General features: G+C 40.7%; 2 protein-coding genes across 5 annotated transcripts in view; one reads left to right on the forward strand and one right to left on the reverse strand.

Moving 5' to 3' along the window:
- Positions 1 to 525: 525 nt before the first annotated feature.
- On the forward strand, positions 526 to 24976 carry ZAR1 (zygote arrest 1). Of its 4 annotated transcripts, none has more exons than XR_009564002.1 (9): positions 526 to 1439; positions 3118 to 3210; positions 3295 to 3369; positions 4639 to 4841; positions 7314 to 7424; positions 11769 to 11850; positions 14680 to 14732; positions 15610 to 16764; positions 24923 to 24976. XR_009564002.1 is itself a non-coding variant. In XM_030880484.2 (4 exons), the coding sequence occupies exons 1-4, from the start codon at positions 585 to 587 to the stop codon at positions 4780 to 4782; spliced, it is 1167 nt and encodes a 388-aa protein (XP_030736344.1). In that variant the 5' UTR covers positions 526 to 584; the 3' UTR covers positions 4783 to 5723. The 4 variants fall into 4 exon arrangements, 1 of the variants encoding a protein (XP_030736344.1); XR_009564005.1 differs by having other exon boundaries at positions 15901 to 16764; XR_009564004.1 differs by having other exon boundaries at positions 7319 to 7424.
- The window catches only part of FRYL (FRY like transcription coactivator), a 234344-nt gene continuing 217776 nt past the window's right edge, over positions 8586 to 25153 (reverse strand). Inside the window, exons 57-64 of the mRNA XM_030880492.3 lie at positions 23857 to 24064; positions 22199 to 22348; positions 21431 to 21529; positions 15688 to 15756; positions 12943 to 12960; positions 12022 to 12132; positions 10821 to 11011; positions 8586 to 10500 (exon numbers count right to left, since the gene is read on the reverse strand). Coding sequence (XP_030736352.1) covers positions 10242 to 10500; positions 10821 to 11011; positions 12022 to 12132; positions 12943 to 12960; positions 15688 to 15756; positions 21431 to 21529; positions 22199 to 22348; positions 23857 to 24064 — 1105 coding nt within the window. The 3' untranslated portion in view covers positions 8586 to 10241. The remainder of the gene's footprint in view (positions 10501 to 10820; positions 11012 to 12021; positions 12133 to 12942; positions 12961 to 15687; positions 15757 to 21430; positions 21530 to 22198; positions 22349 to 23856; positions 24065 to 25153) is intronic.

Here is a 25153-nt window from a genome sequence, read left to right on the forward strand (position 1 = left end):
GGAGTACGTTCTCCAAAGGGAGAAAACGATTAGCCTAGTCACAGATGCCCTGGAATGCTTTCCCTATGCACTTACTGAAAGGGTTCAAGGCGTAGATTTCTCAGGGCAGCCCTGAGATGATGAAATAACCTACAATCTGAGATCGTAGGTATCAGACCCAGAGCAGTTCCCCCAAATCTTCGCATTTTTGCTCACTAGCCAGAGGCAATCAGCCTCGCCTTAGCTTCCCGGGCGGCGCCGACGATCACCCAGGGCTGGGGACCACCTGGCTCAGCGAATCGCCGTTATGGTTCTGCTGGTATCCTCTTCACCTGGAGCTAGTTCACTTACAGACCAGTTCTGCTTCGCAAAGAAAGCCTTCTTTGCAGATCATCTCAGGGTATTTGTGCCAACCTCCGGGTGTGGAAAGTTCCCACACCGAGAAAGTCTGGCAGGGGCCCCTCCGGCGGGGACACCAGCGGGTGGCGGGGAGGGTGCGGGGGGCCGAGCAGCGCGGCCAGCGGGGGTGGGGCCCGCGCCCGGCTGCCCCCGGGAGGTCGCTTATTTAGGACGCAGGGGCGGGCAGGAGCGGCAGGGGTGCGCTGATGGCTGCTCTGGGGGACGAGGTGCTGGACGCTTACATGTACCCGGCGTGCGCCCTCTACTCGTACCCGTACCCCTACCCCTACCCGGCCGCCGCCAAGGGCAAGGGAGCGGCGGGCGGGGGAGGCTGGCGGCACCGGGACGGCGGCTACCCTCCCGTTTCCTCCTCCTCTGACGGCGCGGCCTCGTCGTCTTTCCCGGGCTACGGGCAGCTAGCGGCCGCCGAGTACTTCCACAGCTACCAGCGGGCGCAGCTCATGGCCCTCCTGTCGCAGGTGGGCCCCGGCCTCACCCCGCGGCCCGGCCGCGCCAGCATTCGGGACGTGGCTGTGCAGGTGAACCCGCGCCGCGACGTCTCCGTGCAGTGCTCGCTGGGGCGGCGTACGCTGCTGCGCAGGGCCCGCGAGCCCGGCCCTGAGCCCGAGGGCGCGGCGGGCGCGGGCGGCAGCTGCCCGGCCTCCCCGGAGCTGGCCCGCCGGGGCCCCGAGCAGGGCAGCCCGCCGAGCGGCGCCCCGCGGCCCGTGCGCTTCCCGCGCACCGTGGCGGTGTACTCGCCCGTGGCTTCCCGCCGCCTTTCCACCCTCCTGGAAGGGGCCGAGACTGCGGCGGCCGAGCAGAGGCCCGGGGCGCCGGACGGAGAGCGAGGGCCGCCAGCTGCGAGGACCCGAGGCCCCGAGGAGGGAGAGGGGTCGGCGAGGAAGGATCCCCAACGGCCGCAGTCCGAGGAGGACGAGGCCCAGGCCGGCGTACCGGCGAGCAGGGAGCAGCCCCCGCCGGTGGCCGGCGCCCCGGACGCCGCGGGCGAGAGGTGGTCGCCGCGGAGCCCCCAGCCGGGCAAGGAGCGCCTGCGCTTCCAGGTGAGTCCCGAGTCGGCCAGGGAACCGGCGGGGGAGCCCCAGGGCTGTGCGCCCTCCTGGCTCGCGTCCCCGTCCCCGCCCCGCGGCTGCTCGCGACAAGTGGAGGCGCGCGCTCCCTTAGGCGCGGGCACTTCTGTGTGCCTTTCGGCAGCTGCTGAAGTCGTCTTTCTCCGGCAGAATTCAATCCAGTGTAGCTTGCGTGTTGCTGCGATGGTAAAACACCGGTTGCACAGGGGTGGCCGAGGAAACGCCCTTTTAACATTCTTATTCCGAGCGTATTTGCTGTATCAAGCTCTGACCACGGGAGTGTAGTCCTGTGTTGATCCTGCACTGGGTGATCTAGGATGGGTCTCGGAACATCAGAAGGTGAACTTAACTGGCAAAGGGAGTTGATTGCCAAGGATCCCACTCACATTTTCTCATTCAGTGTGTTAGAAACCGTTAACAGTTGACTTCTGAGGTCCTAGTCAGGATCTTCTCTTGCCCTTAAGACGCACCCCTCTTCAGAAATCTAAGAGTACTGCTGGAGCATCTGTGCTGGGCTGCATTGCTGCCTGAGAGGAGCAGGCTTGGAAGGCCAGTTGGTACTTGCCTGAAACTGGAAGGGCTGGAGCACACTGAGGGGTTGTAACCCAGGGGAGTGGAAAGGCTGGAGAGGTATTAAGAGGCCCGGAAGAGTCCTTTTGGGGTCTCTTCCAGGCTCCCCAGGGCTGTTTAGTGGGGGAGGGGAACACAGAGTGAATCAAGTTTGTGCACAAGCTGTGTGTGATCTTAAGTCTTTACCTTCCTGGGCTTCAGTTTGCTCACCTGTGAAATTGCTCAGTGTCCTCCAAAGTTCCTTCCAATTCTGAAGGCCTAACTCCAAAAACTTGTTTACAACTTGTTTCTCACTGAGAAGAAGAACTTAAGAATAAGGTAATACTACTTTTGTTCATATTATGTGTGAATTATGGCTTATCCGTATTTTAGATTCCCAGCACCACTCTTTGGTGGAAACTTAATTAGCAGCATAGAGAACTTTTTTTTTTTTTTTTATGGTACGCGGGCCTCTCACTGTTGTGGCCTCTCCCGTTGCGGAGCACAGGCTCCGGACGCGCAGGCTCAGTGGCCATGGCTCACGGGCCCAGCCGCTCCGCGGCATGTCTTCTCGGACCGGGGCACGAACCCGTGTCCCCTGCATCGGCAGGCGGACTCTCAACCACTGCGCCACCAGGGAAGCCCATAGAGAACTTTTTTCAAGGTGTTCACCCAAGATCACTTTAGGATGCAGAGTCTAGTTTCTTTTCTTGAGTTTAACCACTTCATTCACGTGTGTTCTAAGATCAGACCTATTCTACAGAGAGAAGCCCTCCCCAAAGAATCCCAAAGTTCAGGAACTCTGTGTTTGGCTTTCCCCTTGCCTGCCTGAGGGAAAACACCTGCTTAGTAATCTGTTAATTTGCTTTATGAACCAAGATAATCTGCTACATAAATTCCGGTGGGCCCTTGCTTTTCTACTTGATTAAGCCATTAGCTTTTGTAATGATTACGTCGTGGAGACGGACTTGAACCTGATTCTACTTTCCTCCAAGATATGGAGTGGAGTTGCCAGTTTTAAGTGTCAGATCCTTTCCAAGCTTCTGAGATGAAGGCTAATTCAGATGTCATGTTGGTTGAACTCTGCTCTCCTTTTGCTCAGTTCTTAGAACAGAAATATGGCTACTATCACTGCAAGGACTGCAACATCCGATGGGAAAGTGCCTACGTGTGGTGTGTACAGGGCACTAACAAGGTAAGAAATGCCCTGTAACTGGCATCATCCTGACAAAAGGTTCAGGAGGGTTTTGCTCTAAGTTTTTCCTCTTTCCCATCACAGGTTTACTACAAGCAGTTTTGCAGAACATGTCAGAAGTCTTATAACCCTTACCGAGTGGAGGATATCACCTGTCAAGTAAATTGAATGTTTGTATTTTGTGTTTGAACTGGGTAGTGATTAGAAGATTTGGAGGTAGTTTCTTGAATGTATTTCCTAAAAGAGCCTAGATTCCCAGTGACCTGAGGTTTTGATTTCTTTCTGGAAGGAGTTGTAGAAATAATACTTAACTGGGAAACAAGGCCTTGGTGTTAGGTTTTCTCCTGCTCTTGCAGACCTCGGTCATGTGAACGTCTCTAGAAGCTGTTGCGTCACTTGCAGTGTGGAAGAATGTTTGCTTTGCCTGAGACTCAGCTGAATGTAGGAGAAAGTAAACCTAGAAAACAGATTATCTTTCTACTATTATGAAGTAGTAAAGGTTGACGGCTTTACCCAAATGCATTTTATGAAGCACATACGCAAGTTAAAGTACTTAGTAAAAGCACGGGTTTTTAAAAGTTTCCATTTTGCCTGTGAGTTCAGGAAGGGATTTGTTTTAAAGTCAACCTAAGCTGCTTTAGCTTTAACCCTAAGCTTTATGGGGTTAACTGGTAACACGTTGCTTGTTACTGTTAACTGAGCACTGCACTGTGATAAAGGGCTCTGATCATCGAAGAGGGAGAAGTGACTACACTTGCCTGTTAATCACACAGCTAGTGGAGCTTGACTTGCCAGCAGAGACACAGCCTAATCAACGCACTTGGCTCCAGGTGGATGCCGGAAGCATGAACACCGCAGGGTGGGTGGAGAGAAATTAAGTATGGAAAACGTAGACTAATCTAGATCTTGGGAGAGTAGGGTAGATTCTCAAGTAGGAGAGAGGAGTTTGACAATGAAAGCGAACTTTCTAACCACTCTGCTCTTGGCCCGGCAGTTGCTGCTCTGCCTTCTGCCTCAGCTTGCGGTCCTTCGGAGCAGGGAGAAGGGCCGAGGTCAGCCACTGGTGCCGGGCCTGCTAGTGGTTCCTGGCCTCACACCTTCGATGTTGTTAAACTCCTCTCTCCTGCTCGCTTGTTCTCCACCCTTCAAGGGCAGGGACAGATTTCCTCTTAAGCTGTTTTAAAAGAAACTTCACACAATTCAGCATTGAATCCTGTGCAGCGTGGGAGCAGGACTGCATGATAAAATGCTCTACTCCTCCCATCCTTCTCCTTGCTAGGAAGGGATGTAGACAGAACAAGATTAGCACAGGACTTTGCTGAGCGTGCATTCAGTTAGTATTTGAATGGACTAGAAAAATAACTTTGAAGTTCCAGGACATCACCAAGCGTTTATGTTCTGTATGTACTTCTCACTTTTTTTTTTCAGAATTGTAAACAGACTAGATGCTCCTGCCCAGTAAAAGTTCGCCACGTGGACCCCAAAAGGCCCCACCGTCAAGATCTGTGTGGGAGATGCAAAGGCAAACGCTTATCCTGTGACAGCACTTTCAGTTTCAAATATATCATTTAAATGAATGTGAAAAAACCAAAACCCTGGTCCCGCCGAACGTGTGCTAGTGGAGCAGACAAGTGAGCTTTTTTCCGTGCCCCTCTTCCTCCTCTCTGCCGCTCCCTCAAAGTACTTCTTGAAAGGCTGTATTTGACAAAGCTTGTCAAATAAAAGCATTGCAAAACAATTGATACACTGCGTAAAATCCTTAAGATTTAGGAGAGCCTGTCTTAACAGTCTGGGCCTTTTACTTTAATATCTGTCCATTGCTTACAGAGCAACCGGGCTCTGAACTAGGTTAGTCACTTGAGAGAAAAGTGTAGAGGGACTCACATGTGAGGTTTACTACTTGTAGGTCTGTAGGGCTGATGCCTATAAGAAATTAATTGAATAAAAAGCCATCTATTAAAATGAGCATCCTTCTGGGGCAGGTGGAGGCTAGAGCCAGGCCTTGACGTTTGAGGGGACTCTGATGTTTGGGGATGGGTAACGCAGAGTCAGAACCCAGAATGGATGGCCTACAGCTGATCTCGGTTTAGTCGGTGCTGAGGGAGAAAGGCTGTGAGCGCTGGTGACTTGCTAATCACGATGTCACCGGTACGGATGGGAACAGGGTGGTTAAGGGCAGCTTTAAGATGTTAAGTAACTTCAAGTGGACTTCAGCTGGTAATTTGTTAACTTAAAAAAAAAAAAGCCCTCCTAAACGTATTTAAAGATTCAGTTAGAGGCAGCTTTATTTCGCCTTTGTCATTATGCGCTTGCAGTTCTGTAAGTGGAAACGGTGTTTGGCGCCATCTAACACAGGGATTCTCATCCTAACCTGGTTACCAAGCTTTCTACCCGATTACCAAGAAAACACTGAGACCCGGCACCAGCGCTCTCCTGGTGCAGGGATGGGGTGGGGGATGACGTGAGAGATTTTAATGAAATCAGAGTTGAGAGCTGTTGATTTCTTGGTTACAGAAACCACATAATTGGAACCAGGTGCTAATTAGGCCTCCTTCCAGTTTTCTAAGCATCCCATTTTTAAGTTCACCCTTACTACCTCATAGGCCATATATAGTAAGTCTGTTAACATCTTGGATGCTTGAATGTAGACAAATATGGAGAATGAAAGAAACGAAAATGAGTTTGAAGTCTCTAGAACCCTTTATAGCAAGAGGGAAGGCCTCTAACCATATGGCTTGGTAAGGTGTTTGTAAAAAGGCAGATTCTTAGGTCCCTGTCTCTACTGAATCACTACATGGAGGTGAAGCATTGAATAAGCGCCCCAGGTATTGCTTATGGAATTGAAGTGTGAAAACTACAATTGAGTCAGCCTTGCACTTACCGTAGAAAAACATGGCTGTGGGCTCTGCCCTCATAAAACTTCCAGTGTAGCGGGTAGATGGCCATTAATTTCCTGTATAAAACTTCTGCCATGCGCCATGTAAGACCTACTTGGTGCCCGGTAGGAGAAAAAAAAAGGATCTGACTTGGGGAGGTCAGGGAAGCCTTGCCTAAAAAATGACACGACAGCTGAGCTAAAGTTTGGATGAGTTGAATTAGACAAAGAGGGGAAGAAAGAACTTTTCCAGACTAAGCTAATGTGTGCAAAGGCCCAGTGGTAGAGAAAGCCAGGAGGCCACAGGGGCAGGGATGGGGATGATGGCAGGTGCAACTGATAGGCTCAGGCTGGGAGGACTCTTTGGACCTTGCTCAGGAGGACTGTTTTTCATATGTCATCAGTAAGAATCCACTGAAAGGTTTATAAAGCTGTGGTGGGGCATGGTGACAGATTCACCTTTTTAAAAAAATAATCACTCTGGCAGTATGGTGGATGCCTGTAAACCTGTCAGGAGTCTTGCAAAGATCAGATACAATGGTGGTGGGACCAAAGAGAAATGAAGGGTGAGAACTCTAGGTGTGGGGGAAGGTGATGTGTTTTGTGCTGACACTATTAACTCCTGAGGTGGTTGAGGGGTATGTACAGGAATAGGAAACCGATCTGACTCACATGACGTGCAAGGGGTACATAATATTCACTCTAAGCATTTGCTGAATGAATGAGGAACAACAGAAGTATACCTTCAATGAGTCCTAGGACAAATTCAGTGGTTATTAATACAGCTATTAAAATGGCTATTAATCATTCTTTAAGCTTAATATTGTTTGCCATTAATTTTCCTAATAGAGCAGCTAACCCTATTTTACAGCTGAGGAAAGCAAGGATCAAAATATGTGTCACTTAGAGTTAGTGGCCATTCAGACATTGAACAAAGTGGTATAAAAACTCATGATTCATAAGAGTTATGGTGATTACATTCTACCAGTAAGGCACTGTCAAACTGTATGTATAATTGGAAATTTATAAAATTGATTTTTCTTTGAGAGATTGAGAGGCTAGAAGGAAATATCCCAGAATACTGTTCTCTCTGGGTGTCAAGAGAAGTGATTCTAGTTTTGTTCATATTTCTTACGTTTGCTAAAGTGACAGTGGATTACTTTGAAAATTTAAAAATAAGAATGCCATAAAGTACAATTATTATCACATTGATTCTTATTTCCTCTAGTGTAGGTTATGCTGGTGGATGAGCAGTTCTCATAGACCAAAAGGAGGTACACTCACTCTGGCTTTGGTGAGTCTGTTCCAAGAAAATGTCTGACGATTTCCTAAATTTAAGGTAGATCTTATATCACTAAAAGTAGAAAATATTTTCTAAATTGTGTAAAAATCCTTTGGATTTTTCTTCTTTGGAGAAACTGCCAGATATTTGTTTTTAATATTTTTTAATTTATTTGGCTGCACCGGGTCTTAGTTGCAGCACTCGGGATCTTTTTAGTTGTGGCATGCAAACTCTTAGTTGCGCGTGTGGGATCTAGTTCCCTGACCAGGGATCAAACCCGGGCCGTCTGCATTGGGAGCGCGAGTCTTAGTCACTGGACCACCAGGGAAGTACCCAGATCTCTTATCTTGTGATTTTACAAACTTACTGTTTAAAAATGATAAATTTAGTGGGCAAAGGAAAAAGTTTGTATGAGCAAAGACTGGGCTCTGATTAATAAATTAAGCATTTGATATATTTTGTTAATAAGTGCAAACTTTGGACCCAGAGGACAAGGAGCAAAAAATTATAGGTTTTAAGGAAATCTGATTTGCAAAAGGACAATCCTAATGACTTTATATCTGCATCTTGCTTTCTGCATGTGTATTAATCTTTATTACATTATTAATAGGCTTAGTTACATATAAATAGGAGAAGGAAATTTCAACTGTTTGGAAGGTTTGGTTTGGGTAATTAGTCAATTGAACTGAATCTGTTCTCCCCCCCCTTTTTTTTTGCGGTATTTTTTTTTTTTTTTGCGGTACGCGGGCCTCTCACTGTTGTGGCCTCTCCCGTTGCGGAGCACAGACTCCGGACGCGCAGGCCCAGCGGCCATGGCTCACGGGCGCAGCCGCTCCGCGGCATGTGGGATCCTCCCGGGCCGGGGCACGAACCCGTGTCCCCTGCCTCGGCAGGTGGACTCCCAAGCACTGCGCCACCAGGGAAGCCCTGTTCTCCCCTTTTGAAGGAAAATTATTTTTAAGAATAATGAAGGCAACATTTGAAAAGTTCCTTAATTATGCACACTCTAATCATTCATCCTTTCTTAAAATACAACACAAACCAACAGCTACAATGCTTTTTTATTTTAACAAAAAGGATATAAGGAGGGTGAGAAAAATAGGGGATGGTAAGATAGGCTGTAAAGTGTGGTGTGTCTCCAGACACCCACCCCTCTCTTCCTGCCCCGCACCCAGAAGTTATTAAATAATTTAAAGGACACCATTTACAGTACCAGAACACCATCAAAATAATTGTTTTTATCAGGGTCAAAAAATACAGTGATTATGAATGTGCTGTGACCAGTTACAGAATTTTACAGGTAACATAACTCTAGTCAGCAGTCCAGCGGCGTGCACAGGGCCCTCAGTTAATGCACTTGAGCATAATTACATTTCTGGCAGGGGTCTGCACCACCAAGAAAAGGCAAAGCCAAGCATTTCATTTCTACATTCTAAACTCTGGAATCCCAGAGCCCAGTTTAAAAGAAAAGTCACAGTGGATAAGAGATGCATATAAAAAATACAAGGTGTTCCTTTCAAATCAGAGGAATTGTGGGACTACATTCATTTCTTTTACAAAATGCTATTTAAAAAAAGGACAGAGAATCCAGTTCATGTTATGCTACAGGCTTGGACAGTGAATAAGTAAGTATATTGCATGTTTTGGTAGTCAGTCTTCAGGCTTCCTTTCATCTTCCCCCATAGCCCCAGGTTCCTTTAGGGTGAAACATGTGAGTCCTGAATAAACATATAAAAATGCATTTGCATCTCTCTTCTTGAATTCTGCAGACTTGAGGGCCTGCAAGTCATATATTTTACCATCAATGACCACAATTTTTTCTTTAGCTTTGTACACCTCTTCTTGTATAACAGTGCATTGCACAAATGTACAAGAAAATACTGGTTTTAATCTATACAGTTTCTATAATAATTATGGAGTAAAATAAGTTAACTTTTCTAATGAGAAGAGCTGACGGGCAGCATACATCTTTATTTTACATTTTAAAGTCTCTGCAGGCATCTACTTTGGTTAGTTATCAACAATCGTAACATAAGCACTGATCAGAGAACTGAGCAGCATTCCAATAACGTTAACAGATATATTATTTCTTTTTGAAATACTGGGAAAGCCCAGTTTTAAAATATTATTAAAATGTTCTAACATTTACACACTATGAAGAGTTAGAGCTAATAAAATAAAATTTTTTCAAAAATAATCTTGCAGTGCTCTTTTAGGCATGCTCTGAGACGTTATCACCAAACATCCATACCTTGAAAATATGACTATCACATATTCACACATCTCAGCTCGCACACACACACAATTCCTTATACAGACCAAAAAACAAAACACCCACGCCCTTATCCCACATGTTGGGGGAAAAAAAAAATCAATGGTTTTTGCAAAGAAGTCTTTCTGTGTATATCCATCCGACTGGATGTTCTTCATGTAGATGATTAACTATCAGTTGTTGATTATGCTTGTGACTACTAGAAATCCAAGCATCTCTGCAGGTCTTCAGCTAAAATGAACCAGCCTCGATTTCAGCCTCATTTCACCTGCTTTCCAATGTCTCAGTATTAGAGGCCATTATTGCAGACATTCTTAGAATTCTTTTTTCTCCAGAAAGTAATATATTTGTATGCATCACTTTTAGCCCTTTTCTTTTCACTTAGGTAAAGTAATTTAAAAAATTCTTTCTTCATACAGTTATTGTGGGAGGTATTGGCAGCTGTTAAACCATTCGTTTTTTTCCCCTTCAGATCTGATTCTGACGTTCTTACTTTTTTACCCTGGTAAAGTTTGACAGTGAACTGCAAGGGTCCATAGAAGGTGCTCGTTAATATTCTTAATCGCCTTCAGTTTAGTCTCTTCCTAAATGCCTGAAGTTTCTCAGAATCCAGTGCTCACCAAATTTCCAATTGGTTTGGCCTGTGCTAGGAGTTGGTATGATTGCACCATGCGTAGAGACTCTCTTATTTCTAGATTAAGTTCCATCAATTTGTAGTTGGCTTCTGACATGTCCAGGTCAGAGCCTATGACTGCAAAGCTTCCCGTCTGGCCCAGGGTCTGGTGATGGAAATAGATGTGTAACAGTGTCTGGACAGGGTCATCTTCACAACTGCCAAAGATATCGTTGGGCCACAGAGATCTGAAAACACACAGTATTTTTAAGTCCTGAGACTCAAAGGAATTATTAAAGATAACTTTTAAGTTAATACCTATAAAAATAATTTCCTTTTGAATCACTGAGGATCTGTTTTAATATTTGAGAAAACATTACTGTGAAAGTATCACAGAATGAACAAAATCTAAAATTGGTGTCATTTCATTGGTAACTGTACAAAATAAGGTCATGTTTTCCTTTCACAAAGACATAATATTGAAACATCAAACTGAAAACCAAACCCAATCTTTATCAACTTCCAGTTAGGTATAAAGGCATCTCCTATAAATTCCTTCACAATTTACCTGAAAGCTTTGACTTGTGCTACAGCTGATATAAATTCCTTATTTTTCAACGTTTCAATTAAAGTATGAATGGCAGTTTCTATAGTAGTTTGTGCAGCTTTGGAAATGTCAATTTCTTCATTTTCTGAGGCAGACTCGGCTTCTTTGAGGATACTTTCCAACTGGGCAAGTTCCTCTGACATGTTGAAGACCTAAAAGAAATAAATATACCTTAAAAGGATCAATTTGTATGTTCAGTAACAACAAGAGCATTTACTTGGCTGTGAAGATACATCTAATGGTGGCAGTATTTCCTCTTAAAGATTATCTTCAATGGTTAAACTTAGTCCTTATGGGCAGTTAATATTTCGAGTTCTTTATTCAGTTGGAATAATTTCAGCTGCCAAATAGTCGTCTTTACTCTTGATAAAACAGTTCGTCTTAAGTGTAATAACTGTTACATTGTAATAAGTTAAAATAATTGGTTGCAACCAATGTTTATATTGGTTTTAACATGTGATATATACTTCATCTTGGATAGTAAAAATATATTTGTGTTATTTTTTTTTGCTAACAGTAGGCCTGGAATTATGGGATGATCATGAAAAAAATTTTGACAGTAATGAGGAGTCTTTATATTTTAAAGGGTTACTTACCCAGGGTATTTTATATAAACCAGTACGTGTTTATTTTTTAAAATAAATTTAACCACTTCAAGATTAGAAAGCGAAGTGATTTCCTCGGTGATAGTTTTGGTACCAGTGGTTGACAAGGGGGAAAAAGACTCAAGTCCCTACTTTTGAATCTATTCATGACACGATTTCTGACATTCGCAGTGCTCTTGACATGTTTATTCTTGTGTGCATTACTTAAACTATAGAAATACTATGTGGACAAGACGTTAGAGGCTTTCATAATACGATTTTGTCTTTATTGAATTGACGTGCTTTACTTCATTTTTGATTACAGATGATCTGTTGCTGCTACTGCGATCTTTAAGGTCTGGGATCTTTTAAGATCGCTGGATATCTGCTGTCAGATTTATGAACAGGTCCTGAAATAGTACATCATTTCAAAAACCAATAATGCTTAACTGGGTTGTGGGGGGGAAAGATTCACTATAAGCGACTTTTCACTTCATTGCTCCTGCAAGGAAATATGTATGTATGTATTTTAATTTCCTAGAATCAGTTACTAATGCCTAGTACAACTGAATATTTACCTCTGCTTCATTTTTAATTGTGTTTACTTGATTGATAAGTTTACAGTAGGCTTGGAACAGAAGCAGCAATTGAAAATGCAATTTGTATAACCTTCGGCAGAGCTCCAGTTCCTAGAAATAAATAACACTGTGTTAAATTTAGGTGTTATTTTCCATATTTGACTAGACAACATATTTCAAATAAAAATTTATAAGTAAATAATTGTTAAAATTTGTTCTGAGCTTAATTTTTCTGCAGTAAGCAAGTTAATATGGTATGAAGTTGATGAAAGACAGATGAAAGATGCTCTGAAGACTGGGATTAAAATAAAAATTTAAAGATTATTGGTTACATAATTCATTTTTAGTGTGAAGCACATTTTCACATTAGACAAACAGAATTTTTCAGCAGGCAATAAATAGAATGCTTTAAAAAGAATTCACTAGAACTTAAAACTTTAACTTCATAACGAGAAGAATTTACAAGTGCATATACTCTTGCCACACTGAGATGTACATCTCACTGCGTTTATCAACAAGTGCTTGATAAAGCAAAAAGTAAAACTCTGGATAACCTCTCACCTAAAAAGTAAGAATAGTTTGTCTTTAAAATGAGTTCCTTTTTTTTTTTAAGAAAGCAAATTTGTAATCTCACTGAAACAAGACAAATTAACAAATGCACTTGGATTCTTAAAATTAAGAAATATAAAAGGAGACATGTTAGAGATGTGTAAAAAGGCAGCGCTAGTTGTACAGATTAATTAGAAAACCTCATTGTCTTTGTAGGACTGAAACATTTCATGGATTAGGGCTATGCAAAACTGAAGCACACACTACTCTTAAAGCAGTCCATGACAAAACATTGCTAGGTCACAAATGGCAAATGAAAACCAGTTTGTCTGACATGGATAAGTAGTCTATAAATTAAGACAGGTCACTTACTGCTAGAATTTCCATTTGCTAAGCAAGAAGGTGATCGGGTCACAAAAAATACAAAGGAAGAAAAAGACCAAGAATTAGTGTAACAAATCATTTTAACTAGGGTCACAGATGTCCCAGGCAAACTGAAGAACATTTAAAATTACACCCAAAAGAAAAATTTATGATGCTGTTTCCAGAATAAAACTTTTTAGACATTTACTGTAACAATCCAGGGTGTTTTTCACTCTTTGCCAAATAACAGCTAAATTACATTTAGGCTATAGTTTATTTCTTGTGCAAAAGCTACAAAGAATAAAACTAGTGGGATATTGGGAAAGTTGGCTACTGAAAGTGGTCTTCTATCTGGGTTTTTATAGCCTTTCCAAAAAAAAAAAAAAAGCCAAATAAATTTCCGTTAGTAAAGTGGAAAACTTCTGATTACAAAATATGAAATGATTTGCTCTTCTCAGAAAAGAACTGGTTTATAATTTTATGTATTTGCCCATGAGAAGATTCTCTCTGGCGTGGCTCATTCTGGGTTGCCTACCCTTTGCTGTCTAAGTCCTAAGTTGCCATAATTAGTGCTGAATCGGAAGGTAAAATATTGAGAGCAGTTGTGTGTTTTAAATTGCATTGCAAATGTAATTTAGTAAACCTCAGAAGTTCAACCCAACTAGGTTTGAATCAAACGAGATAACGTAAAATACACCGTGAAACATCCAGGTTCTGGAATATTTAAAAATTATTACATTAAAATATCTACAGCAACTTAGACCTAGTCTCATTAATGGAGAAGAATGACTTCTAATTAAAACAGCAATCGCCAGAATGTGAATACTGCTTCTAAAAGTCCTTCTTGAAATCTGCTTTTCTAAATAGTTTCCTCTGAAGCACTGTTTATATAACATTTATTCCTATCAATTTAGAAGGGATTTGCTAAGCAAAGGTGAACTTCAGCTCCGTACTGCTTACCATAAATTATGTAGATGGTCATCCTGTGAATGTTAGTTGAGCACAATCCAATGTCAAACATATTAGCATATCTAAATTTCTGAGGTTTTACTTCATACAGTTTTATATGGAAACTAACAACAATTTGAGCTTTTAAATATTTTTTTTCACTTCCATTAGCATAAATAAAAACTGACTCTACACACGTATTATCCAGAGCATCTACTTTGGGGTGTAATGGAAAAGAAAATCACTGATAAAGTTTACGATCACAACTGTAGGAAATAACACAGACGTAATTAATTTCATAGCTCTGAATTACTAGAAATCACGCTAAATATGTTAACACTGTACATTTAAAAACATTGCTTTAGTGTACTGAAATTTGCATATACAGTCTTCATTTACTTTTAATATGTATTGATTGCTTATTATGCAAAAGACTATACTGGTATACAGCAAAAGACAATACATAATGTGCAAAAAGGGACCCCTGCTCTCAAGGAGCTGAATGTGAGAGGAGACCTAAGATATCAGTGGAAGTCTTCAATGTACAGAGTTTTCAGTTTTCACTTAGTAGAAAACCTCAAGCTATATTAATTGACACAGACTCCTGGAGATGGAACTCATTTTCTTCAAGGTAGAAGGGGTATAAGAAATCACTTAGTCTAACCACCTAATTTATATATGAGAAAAGCAGTTTGTTACTTGCTTAAGCCATAGTGGCAAAGACAGAATTACAACCAAAGGATCTAATTCTAGTCTGGGGTTAATTTCTTATCTTGCCTCGTTTCTTTCTTTACACAGATTATTTGACAATTTCTTTATGACAGAGCAGGATTTGGAGTCAGCCTTCCAAGGTTTGAATCTTAATCTATTTACTTACTGATTCTAGATAAATTAGCTTCTCTGAGCCTCAATTTTAATTTGCATATACTTTTTCTCATTTATTTTAAAATATTTATTAATTGCTTATTATGTATCCTCATCTGTGTAATGGGGCTAATTACAACATCCACTAGACAGAGCTGTAAGGACTGAGATAATGAACGTGAAATGCTCAGCACAGTGCCTGGCAAATAGTTTACATTTATTGAGAGTATACTGGTATTTTCTCAACATTTCAGTTTTGTAAAGCTTCACATTTTTATTACAATAGTACAATAACTTACAGTGACTAGAAATCTGTAACAATCTGATGTTGTAAAAGGTTAGAATTCTCATGTCAAATGTAAAGGGTGTTAACTGATTAATACATGTTCCCCATATGAAGTTATACTTCTATTAGAATGATTTGTAGGTCTTAATTTTATCCTCCTTTAATGTATGTGTTGTGCACTTTTCTCTAAGCAAATATATTACTATTATTTTCACTGAATTTTATACTAGCAAAAACCATAATTTATCCAATCAGAATTTCAGCTTCGGAAGGGCTAGTATGAATGTATATAACATTACTCAGGTTTGATATCCTGACCAGACTATTTATCTGTAGAGTACTAATGCAGAATGAAAAAATGTTTAGAGAGGCAGATGCAACTAAAAGTCAACTTGGACTGTCCAGATATTCATCGAGCTTATCTATGGAATGTTATTAAGCTTCAGTCATAAGCTGGCCGTTCATTTTTATTAAAGTGAATTTTTCATTACTAAGCCAATATTCCATTGAACCTAACTTTTACGAAGATTGTTCTGATAACAAAAATGAAAAATGTTACAAATATTCTTTATTTCTAGGAATATCAAGGACATTTGAGCATACGTATTATTTTACCTGATACAGGAATATAGCAAAACTAAGAATAGGAAACTTACTTGTGCATCTGTGTTTATCCTATACATGTCTTCTTTGGCACCAAATGTCCTCTTACAATTGTCTAACCACTGAAAAAATAAACAACAGTAAATTTTAATACAGTAATTGCACAATGCATAATGAAATTGGTACTGTAATGGCCTGCTCATATAAAACAACAATCTTGGACTTCCCTGATGGTACAATGGTTAAGAATCTGCCTGCCAATGCAGGGGACACGGGTTCGAGCCCTGGTCTGGGAAGATCCCACATGCCGCGAAGCAACTAAGCCTGTGCGCCACAACTACTGAGCCTGCGCTCTAGAGCCCGCGAGCCACAACTACTGAGCCCACGTGCCACAACTACTGTAGCCCGTGCACCTAGACCCCATGCTCCGCAACAAGAGAAGCCACCGCAATGAGAAGCCTGCTGGCCGCAACTAGAGAAGAGCCTATGTGCAGCAACAAAGACCCAAAACAGCCAAAAATACTAAATAAATAAATTAATTAATTAAAAAAATAAATAAAACAACAGTCTTAAAAAGTGAACTTGAATTTCTAGGACTGGTTGTAGACATAGACTTTCATCTCCATTTGAGCCGAATCATTTGTATGCAGCAAACCCAAGCAGAGGATACTGTGTATGTGGCTACATGCACACGCTGGGGACGGTTTACTAATGGAAACACAATCAGCTGTCTTCTATTCCAGGGCCTTGTGGCGCTCCATTTCAGTAAAGAATATTCATTTTGTAGATTTTATGGGAAATCTTCACAACCTATACCTGACCTTTGTCTAATGTAAGATGGGGAAATGAAAGATGGGCTTCCTGTCCTGTCAATTTAATAAAGGCAACTTAGAAAGAATTAACCAGGTCCGTTTGCTTATCGGAAGTGTAATTCTCAGAAGACTTGTGTCACTTTTAATTAGTGAAACAGAAACTAAAATACATTTTAAATCTTGTTTTTGTTTCTTTTTCTTCCTTTTTGGACAGCAATAAATGACAAACATATTATCTCCAATGAATATTGAATACAGAAGCCAAATGTGGATTTTCCTTTTCCAGGGGCTGGTCCTAAAGATGGATATTTATTTAAGGTACCTTTTCCTCGGTCAGATAAAAAGAAAATAATAGCACTACGGTTTAGTGGGGAAAAAACACTGGAGTCATAGAATTTCCAAGCTAAAGTGAAAGCTTAGAGCCTTCAAGTTGAGCTCCTGGGTTTCGACGGTTTGATATTATTAATATTACCAGTTCTTTTGACTTCCTAGTTCTTTTTGTGTGATAGATTAAATATAATAAAACTATATATATATATATATATATATGAAGTCATTGGGACTTTGAGAAAAACTACTAGCTACGTTTTTACTCTTTGAAAATATTTCAGTAGTAGACATTTGAAATTCTCAGTTGTAGCTGTTAATGGTCTACATGCAAAGAATGAAAATTAGATGTCTCGGTTGTTTCAAAACAATCTCTTTGACCTTATGTCCCTTTTATCCTGGTTCCTCAGCCTGCATGGGCCCTCAGGCTCTTTACTTGACAGCCTCTCAGAAGAAAAACATGTTAGGTTTTCCTAGTAAGATACAGCTGCTGGTGGTCACTGTCAAAAGCTATCTAGCAGATTTCTTTATATGAGCAAAATTCAGTTGACATCTATCATGGAATCTGTACCTTAATCTTTATTCACTCAAAATGTTAAAATGCCTGTACACTTCATCCTCATCACAAGTCCGGCCCAGTTTGTCCAAGTATACTGATACATTTGAAAAAAATACTTTCAATTGCTTATTTAATGGCTTGTTCTTACTAGATATAATTTTTTATACTCTATGCCTATGATATGGCATTTGGGGGGCACTATTCAAAGTAATTATTTCTGATTTTTATTCCGTTACAAGAAAAGCCCCAACCCTATTGTCCCGTGGCTCCACACTGGCCTGCAAAAGTACAGGTCCACACCTTCCCAGTCAGTGTATACAAGATACAGTAGACGGTTTGTGTACAGAATACCCTCCAACCCACATGTAACAGTCTTCCTGTCATAATGGATTTTTTTTTTTTTCCCCATGATGGATTTTTTTTACTCAAGGCTCAAATAAAGGTTAAAATTTAATTGGAGAGGTTTGGCTTCTGGGTATGATGGGGTAGCTTGTATAAGGCCAGTCCTCCAAGAACAACTATGGAAGCTGAATACCACCAGCCAGGAGGATTTAGGGAGTCAGAGAAAAGTACTGAAGGGAGCTGTACATTGACTCCAGCATTACCCTAGGGGACTTGCTCATTGATGTCCACGGGCTCAGAAGCGGAACAAAAAGTAGTGGCTTATAGTTCACTGGGCTGGGAAAACAGGGCTGTCACAGGTAGTGAGGTACTGAGGGCCAAGATCCTGGAGAAAAGATAACTGCAGAGAAGGGAGCCGACCAATCTGTGTGCAGTTTGCTCTTGGGGCACTTGTTCCTGTATTTGTCATGTGCAGGAGGAGAGGCTAAGAAAGCAAGTAATAGCATCTGGGAGGATGAAAAGGTAAGCAGAGACTTTCTGGTCTCGTGGTGCTGGGGAGATGAGATAAGAATTGTTCAATCCCTGCCAAGAGAGCAGGGTCCTGATAGATACCCCAGGCTTTCACCTGTGATCCTCAGAAGACTCAAGGAATAATAAAAGAATGTATAGCTAAAAAACTATTAGAGGGGAATGAAAAATCGTTGATAGAAAAGAAGTTAAGAAAGGAAGGAAAAAGTAACAGAAGAGATGGGATAAGAAATGGTGAGATGGTAGCTTAGGAAGGAATCAAATTCAGTTTTCTCTTCCATACAACTATTTTACTGGATTCGGCACAATTTATTGAACATTCTTTTCCTACTGCATTGCCACAGCGCCTTTGCTGTAAATCATATGATTATATATGTGTGGGTCTGTTATGTTCTATTGGTCTATTTGTCTAATTTTATGCCAGCACTACACTCTTTTGAGATTTTTAATAGGTCTTACTGGATGTAGGTCTCACTCTGTTGTTTAGACCTTGTTGCTCCTTTTGGACAAGATTTGGAAGACATTTTCTGTCGAGGGCAGACAGGAAATATTTTAGGTGTTGCAAACCAGAGATTTTCTGTTGCAACTATTCTGTGTCGCAGTGCAAAAGAGCCATAGACAATAGGTAAACAAATGGGATGGCTATGTTCCCAAAAAGTTTACAGAAACAGGCAGGGAGCCAGATATGACCTGAGGGCTATAGTTTCCTGACCTGTGTTCACGACTGTAATCAGCCTGTCAATTTCCATTAATATATTGTCTGAAATTTGGAATGAGATTGCATTCAATCTATAGATCATTTTGGGGAAAAATGACTTCACACTGTTGCGTTTTTTGATTCATAAATATGGTATAGCCTTCCATTTATTCGGGAGGCCTTTAATTTCTCTCAGTAATAATTGAAATTTTCTGTGTGGAGGTTTAGCACATCTTTAAATAGACTTAATTTGTAGGTATTCGATGTTCTCCTGTTGTAAGTGGTATCTATTGCTGTATAACCAACCACCCCTAAAACTTAATGGCTTCTTAAAACAACAAGATAAATCTTTGGGTTGGCTGGGAGTTTTTCCTGGTCTTGCCTAGGGTCACTCATGAGTCTACAGTCATCTGATGGCTTGACTGGGGCTGAAAGTTCCAAGCTGGCCTTCCTCAAGTGTCTGGTATGCTGGCAGTCAGCTGGATGCCTCCACTCTCCTCCACATGGCCTCTCATCCTCCTGGAGGCTGGAGGTCAAATAGTTTTCCAGAGTTTGTTCCAATTTACACTCTGACAGGCATGATGGCAAAGGCAGAAGCTGCAAAAGACCTCTTAAGTGCTAGTCTCAGAGGTTGCACAGCATCACTTCTTAATTTGATTGGTCAGAGCAAGTCACAAGGCCATCCAGACTTAAGAGGTGGGAAAACAGATTCCATCCCTTTGATGGGAGGAACAACAGCAAAGTCATATTGCAAAGAAGCGTGGACACAGAGGAGCATGATTCATGGGGACTATTATCACAGCAATCAACCTCCTAGGATAGACAGAGATTTCTGAAAACACAGAAGCACTAACCATAATGGAAAAGATGGATTAACTTGGACCTAAGTAAAATGAAAAACTTCTGTTGATCAAAAAATGCTATTGAGATAGTGGAAATGCTAGCCACAGAGGGGGAAAAAATTTGTAATTCATACATCCAGTAAAAGGCTTGTGTTTCGAATGAAGAACTCCTACAAATCAATAAGAAAACCACAAATAACCCATTTACAAAATTGGGCAAGATACTTTAGGCACAATTCACAAAATAGCTAACTGAAGAAGAAAAGGTGCTCAAACAGTCATCCGACAGATGCAAAATAATATCATGAAATACTACCTCACATCCACCAAAAATGACAAAATGTTAAAAGTTGGCAATACCAAGTGGTGGCAAAGGGATTAGGGCATGGTAACTCCTGTACACACGTCTGATAGGATTGTAAATTGATGTAACCTCTCTTAGAAAACTGCTTGGCAGAATCTACTAAAGTTGAACAGATGTATACCCTGTGACCCAGCAATTCCACTCCTAGATAGATATCCAACAGGTATGTGAACATATATACGTAAAAGACATGTATAAGAAGTTACACAGCAACATTATTTGTAACATGGCCAGATCTTGCCCGATACTTTCCTGCTACTGAAAACTCTCCTCTTCTCCAATCTGTCATTACTATCTCAGTCCAGATATAAGATCACTACCCCCTTAATAAGTGTTTTCTTATACCATATTCTTTTCCTGAGATAATCCCCCAATCTAAAATTAACGTCTGTCAAGGACTAAGGTTGCATCTCTATTCCATGAAGTTTTCCTATCAGCCAAAAGGGACCTCTCCTTGGAAATCATACATTTGGTTTGCATCCGTTCTCTGTTAGACCTGTATGATTTGCCAGTACTTTTATTTATAGCTATAATTTAAACATTTGTTCCTAATTATTCATGCACAGTATCTGTGCTTTATATTCCTATCTAGAGTATTTAGGGAATAAGAAACAGGTTTAACACTTCATTTTTCATAGGCCTTTACATGTGATAGATATTTAGTACTTATTAATGAAAGACTCATCTCCTAGGGGAAAAAATGCCTACTGTATGCAGTTGTTTTTTTTTTTTTTTTTTTTTTTTTTTACTGTATGCAGTTTGTGTGAAAAGGAGAAACTTTTTTTCCTTTAAGTTTTTCTGCCCCTGCCAATTGAAAATATACTGGATTTACTCTCAGGGAAGAGAACGACTGTGTTTTGCAGTGCCACACTGGAGTTAAACATTTCTTTGCAGGTAACATCTATAATACACTGTGTGCTCTTTCTCCCTTTGCTTGCCCACGTACACATACACATCACAGGAAAAAGAGGACCACTTTGTCACAGGTTGCAGATTTTTCTGGACCACAACATCACTGTGCCTTTCTCAGGGAAATACTGCCTTTATACCCCAGCTTGCAATGTTGACAGCAGCTATTATAGTCTCAACACAGAAGCATTTTATAAAGCTCATTTTCCATTGTGCTCTTAGGCTCTTAGAGGGCCAATTTCTAAAAGCTAAAGATAGGAATTTACTGGACAGAGAGCTCCAAGGCCCCAACATTCTCAGTATAACCCTGAGGCAAGTGTTAACAGGTTCTGTTTTCCATCTCAGCTATTATGCCAGGTTAGCGCTTCTAGTGTCACAAGCAACTACTTTATTTTACATGGTAAAAACAGACTGACCTGCTCAGCTGCTTCTCGTTTGGCATTGTACGTATCCAGGTGCTCTTGCAATTCCAAAACACTGAACTTGAGTGTTTCTAGCAAATCACAGGACATCAGCTGTCAAATCAGAAACACATTGATCCAGGTCACCATTTCTGATCACAATCCTGAGACCAAAAACGTTGGTTTTCAGGCCAGCTTCAGCCGGCCTCCCTAACTGTACGCTGTCCCGTACTAAGGACTGACCTTTCACTGAAACAGAGGAGAAGTGCAGTGCAATGTCAGAAGGATAAGCATGCCTTCAACTGCCTTCCAAAATGGGCTCAGGCAAAAATGGCATGTCAGTCCAGGATATACCTTAAAGGTAACACCCTTGAAGCTTTTCAAACCTTAATTCTTTAAAAACCTTAATACGTAATCTACAGGCGTGCTTGGACACAAGTGGGGAAGACCAGGGAGTTCTGGGTTCTTCATGGGGGAGGTCTAGCCCTCTCCTACCCGCTTTTACTCAGGAATCAGGAAAAGTACACATCTCTAGAGCATGATCTTTCAGCTTCCCCATCTAGGACTCTGTGGAGGGTGAGGGCAGGGAGAGGCCAGAATCAGAAATAGTCACAAGCCACTGCATATAATACACGGGAATTATATTCTGCTAGATATTTATAATCAAGTTGAAAATATGAACCTTCAGACTTCAAAATTCTGAATTACCTTAAAAAAAGACCATTTACTGAATGATGCCACTTCAATTTAGTTTTTATAATAAGCCCTCATGTTAAAACTTACTGTTTCAGCATCCACAAAGACTGTCGGGCATTCTGAACACATCATCATCACTTCCAGTGAACTTTTAAATTTGGTACCAATGCGTTGCAGACTCTCACCAAGAAAGCTGACTGCCTCATTAGTTATGTCTCCAAACTTTCTTTGAATTGACTATGGAGGAAACATAAGAAAAATGTTAGTATTTCATATGAAAGCCTTTTTTCATGTTTAAGTAAAAAAGCATAATTTATAATTAGAGCAACCTTTTATTTTAAAACTATTATTGTAGTGCTGTATAGAACTCTTAAAACTGATCTGTAAGTCCTTGTTTTTAGGCACTTTAGGAAACATGGTAATTTCTAAAAATGATCAAAACAGTATTTACAGAACAGTATTCCTGAAAAAAGAAACTATTGATACAGGCCATTCATCTCCCCATTCCTGAGGTTTTTTTCATTAGGAAAGACAGAAGGAATACATGCTATATATGTTGTTGGAAATAAAGTCCTCACATGTGTGAGGAATTAGCTCTTCTAAAGTTAAGTTCTACCTGAAAGAAACTTTCAGTAAAAGTAGTGTACTCTCCTTGGCTATGAGCTGCCTTCTGACTTTAAGTCATCAAAATGCATCAAGGATAATATCTTCTCAAAACTCAAGAATATTCAATCACATAAAACAATCAGTGCCTGACCCATAGTGAGCACTCAATGGATTAGTGTCATCAACAGTGTAATTACTATACAAATACTTAACGTGTACCTACATGTATATGTGTAGCACCATTAGCTGTCATTATGATTAATTAGGAAAAAAAAAGCATAAGCCACAGTCTTGGGCATGAAGAAATTTATATCTCTGGCATGAAAAGAATATAAATAGAAACCCGAGTAACAACGCAAAACTACAGAATGAAATAAATAAATGCTCCAGGTAATAAGCACTAAAGAACTTCCAGGAGGGAGAGACCGAAGGTTGGAGTGGTTGGTTGGGAAAACCTCAGAGAGAATGTGTAGTGAGCTGGGTTTTCTAAGATGGGCAAAGTTGCTGAGGTAGGGAGGAAAGGTGGCAGGTAGTTTGGAGAATAATGACTTAAATGGTGGCATTTCTCTCTGCCTTGGTTTCCCTAGCTACAGAATGCTAAAAACACATCTACGTTACATAGGTCTATTGTAAGAATTGCTTAATGTAGAACATTTAGCCTAGCGCCTAGCATGTACTGAATGCTCAATAAATGTCAGCTCATATTATTTTTAGGGCTGGAAGCAAGCCTGGCTAAAATTTGTAAGGTCCCCACACAGTGATGAAAGTGCCAATGAATTTAACACTTTATGATAAGTTGTCTTATGATACTGACGTAAGCTCCTTGAAGGCAGGAACCATGCTTTATATTTCTTTGGTGTCCCTGGAAGTGCCTAGCATACTGCAGAAAACTTATCAGATGTTGTTCTGAAGTTTTACTCTAATTGCCTTAGAGGCGATATCGGTACTAGTCATTGTATAATGTCCCAGCAGTGCTACAGTGTCGAAGTGTAAATTTAAATATCACTATCTTAGGAAAATAAAAATTTTTAAAGGGAATCAGTGGGAATATTAAAATTTGAGATACTGATTTTAGCCAAAACCCCATAACTTTATCAGGTAACTATAATATGAATTCAGAAACCCTAAACCTCACTGACCTGAAACAGCCTAGAAAACACGTGAAAAGTAAACACTGCACAGGACCCATCGGTGTCAGACAGCATCTGATTGACGTGACAGCGCCAGGCTTCTTCTTCATCATCGTACGCTACTGGCTGAAAAGCGGCTATGATGGCAGAAAGAAATGGTGATGGCAGAGGTGATGTCTGTGCTTCTGGAAAACCATCTTGCTCTTCTTCATCTTGACTGTTAACACAGATATCATCATCATAATATTATCGCAAAAGAACACACTCAATTACTTAAAATAGTTTGTCATCTAACATGGATTATTTTTTACTCGTATATACACATTGATTTAGAAAATTTGCAACCACCTAAACTTTGTGAGGAAGCACAAACAAGCTGATTTTCTTATTCATCCTGTTCTTTCTAGCATCTTGTTCTTTCTTAGCATCTTTGGAATCAGAAATCTAATTTCACATGACCAGCTTACAACAGCTCAAGTCCTAGCATAGGCCAGGGCTATGGAATAATTTCTGTAACTTCTATGAATAATACAGATTAGAATGCTTTCATTTTAAATGGTCAATTTTGGAGGCTTTTTATTTGAACAGGCCCAGATTGACAATGATAATATTTTTAAAGTTTTTGTCATGTACTTTTATGTCAAGGGCTATATATTAGGTGCTTTATACAGATTGTTCTCATTCAATCTTCACAGCAACTCAAGGACAGTTAAGTATTATTATTATCTTGATTTTTTACCAGTGAGGAAACAAAAAGTTCAGCGAAGTTAAATGATGTGCCTAGGCTACCGGGTAGGAAATGACAGAGCCAGAATTTGAAGCCAGGACTTCAAATGGGACCAAACCCAGTGTTAAAGCCATGACATATACTATATGCCTAGCAGTATGGCAGTAACAGATCTGACTCAAAGAAACATAAGGCCTGGCCATTTTCTTTGAGAAATTTATAATCCCCACAGTCAGATAATACATACAAAAATGAGACAATGGGAAAAGATGGAGATGTATTTGGGTTGGGCATCCTATAAGGAAATGTGTGACTCTGGGTCTTAATATTGCGTATTTCACATTACAGGGTAGTTCCACAAGGCTTTATAGAAACTACGGAGCAATTCCTATGGAAGAGAGGGATCTGAGAAGACTGGGGGGGGGGGCGGCGGGGAAAGATCAAAATGAAGCAGACATTTGAAGTGAAAAATTATATCTCGAAAAGTTTAATTTTTAAAATGTCACTGTGGTGATTGATTTGAACAAAATGTATCCTCTAAGCTTGAGTACATATACCCCTATATTTAGTAAGGATGTT

The sequence above is a fragment of the Globicephala melas genome, chromosome 5 (genome assembly GCF_963455315.2).
Source record: "Globicephala melas chromosome 5, mGloMel1.2, whole genome shotgun sequence".
In the NCBI taxonomy this organism is placed as follows: domain Eukaryota; kingdom Metazoa; phylum Chordata; class Mammalia; order Artiodactyla; family Delphinidae; genus Globicephala; species Globicephala melas.

Excerpts from the sequence above, each read along its gene's own strand:
- ZAR1 (XM_030880484.2), top strand. The coding sequence starts at position 585 with ATGGCTGCTCTGGGGGACGAGGTGCTGGACGCTTACATGTACCCGGCG. Across the intron at positions 1,440-3,117 it reads AGGAGCGCCTGCGCTTCCAG|TTCTTAGAACAGAAATATGG; the intron begins GTGAGTCCCGAG and ends CCTTTTGCTCAG. Across the intron at positions 3,211-3,294 it reads GTGTACAGGGCACTAACAAG|GTTTACTACAAGCAGTTTTG; the intron begins GTAAGAAATGCC and ends TTCCCATCACAG.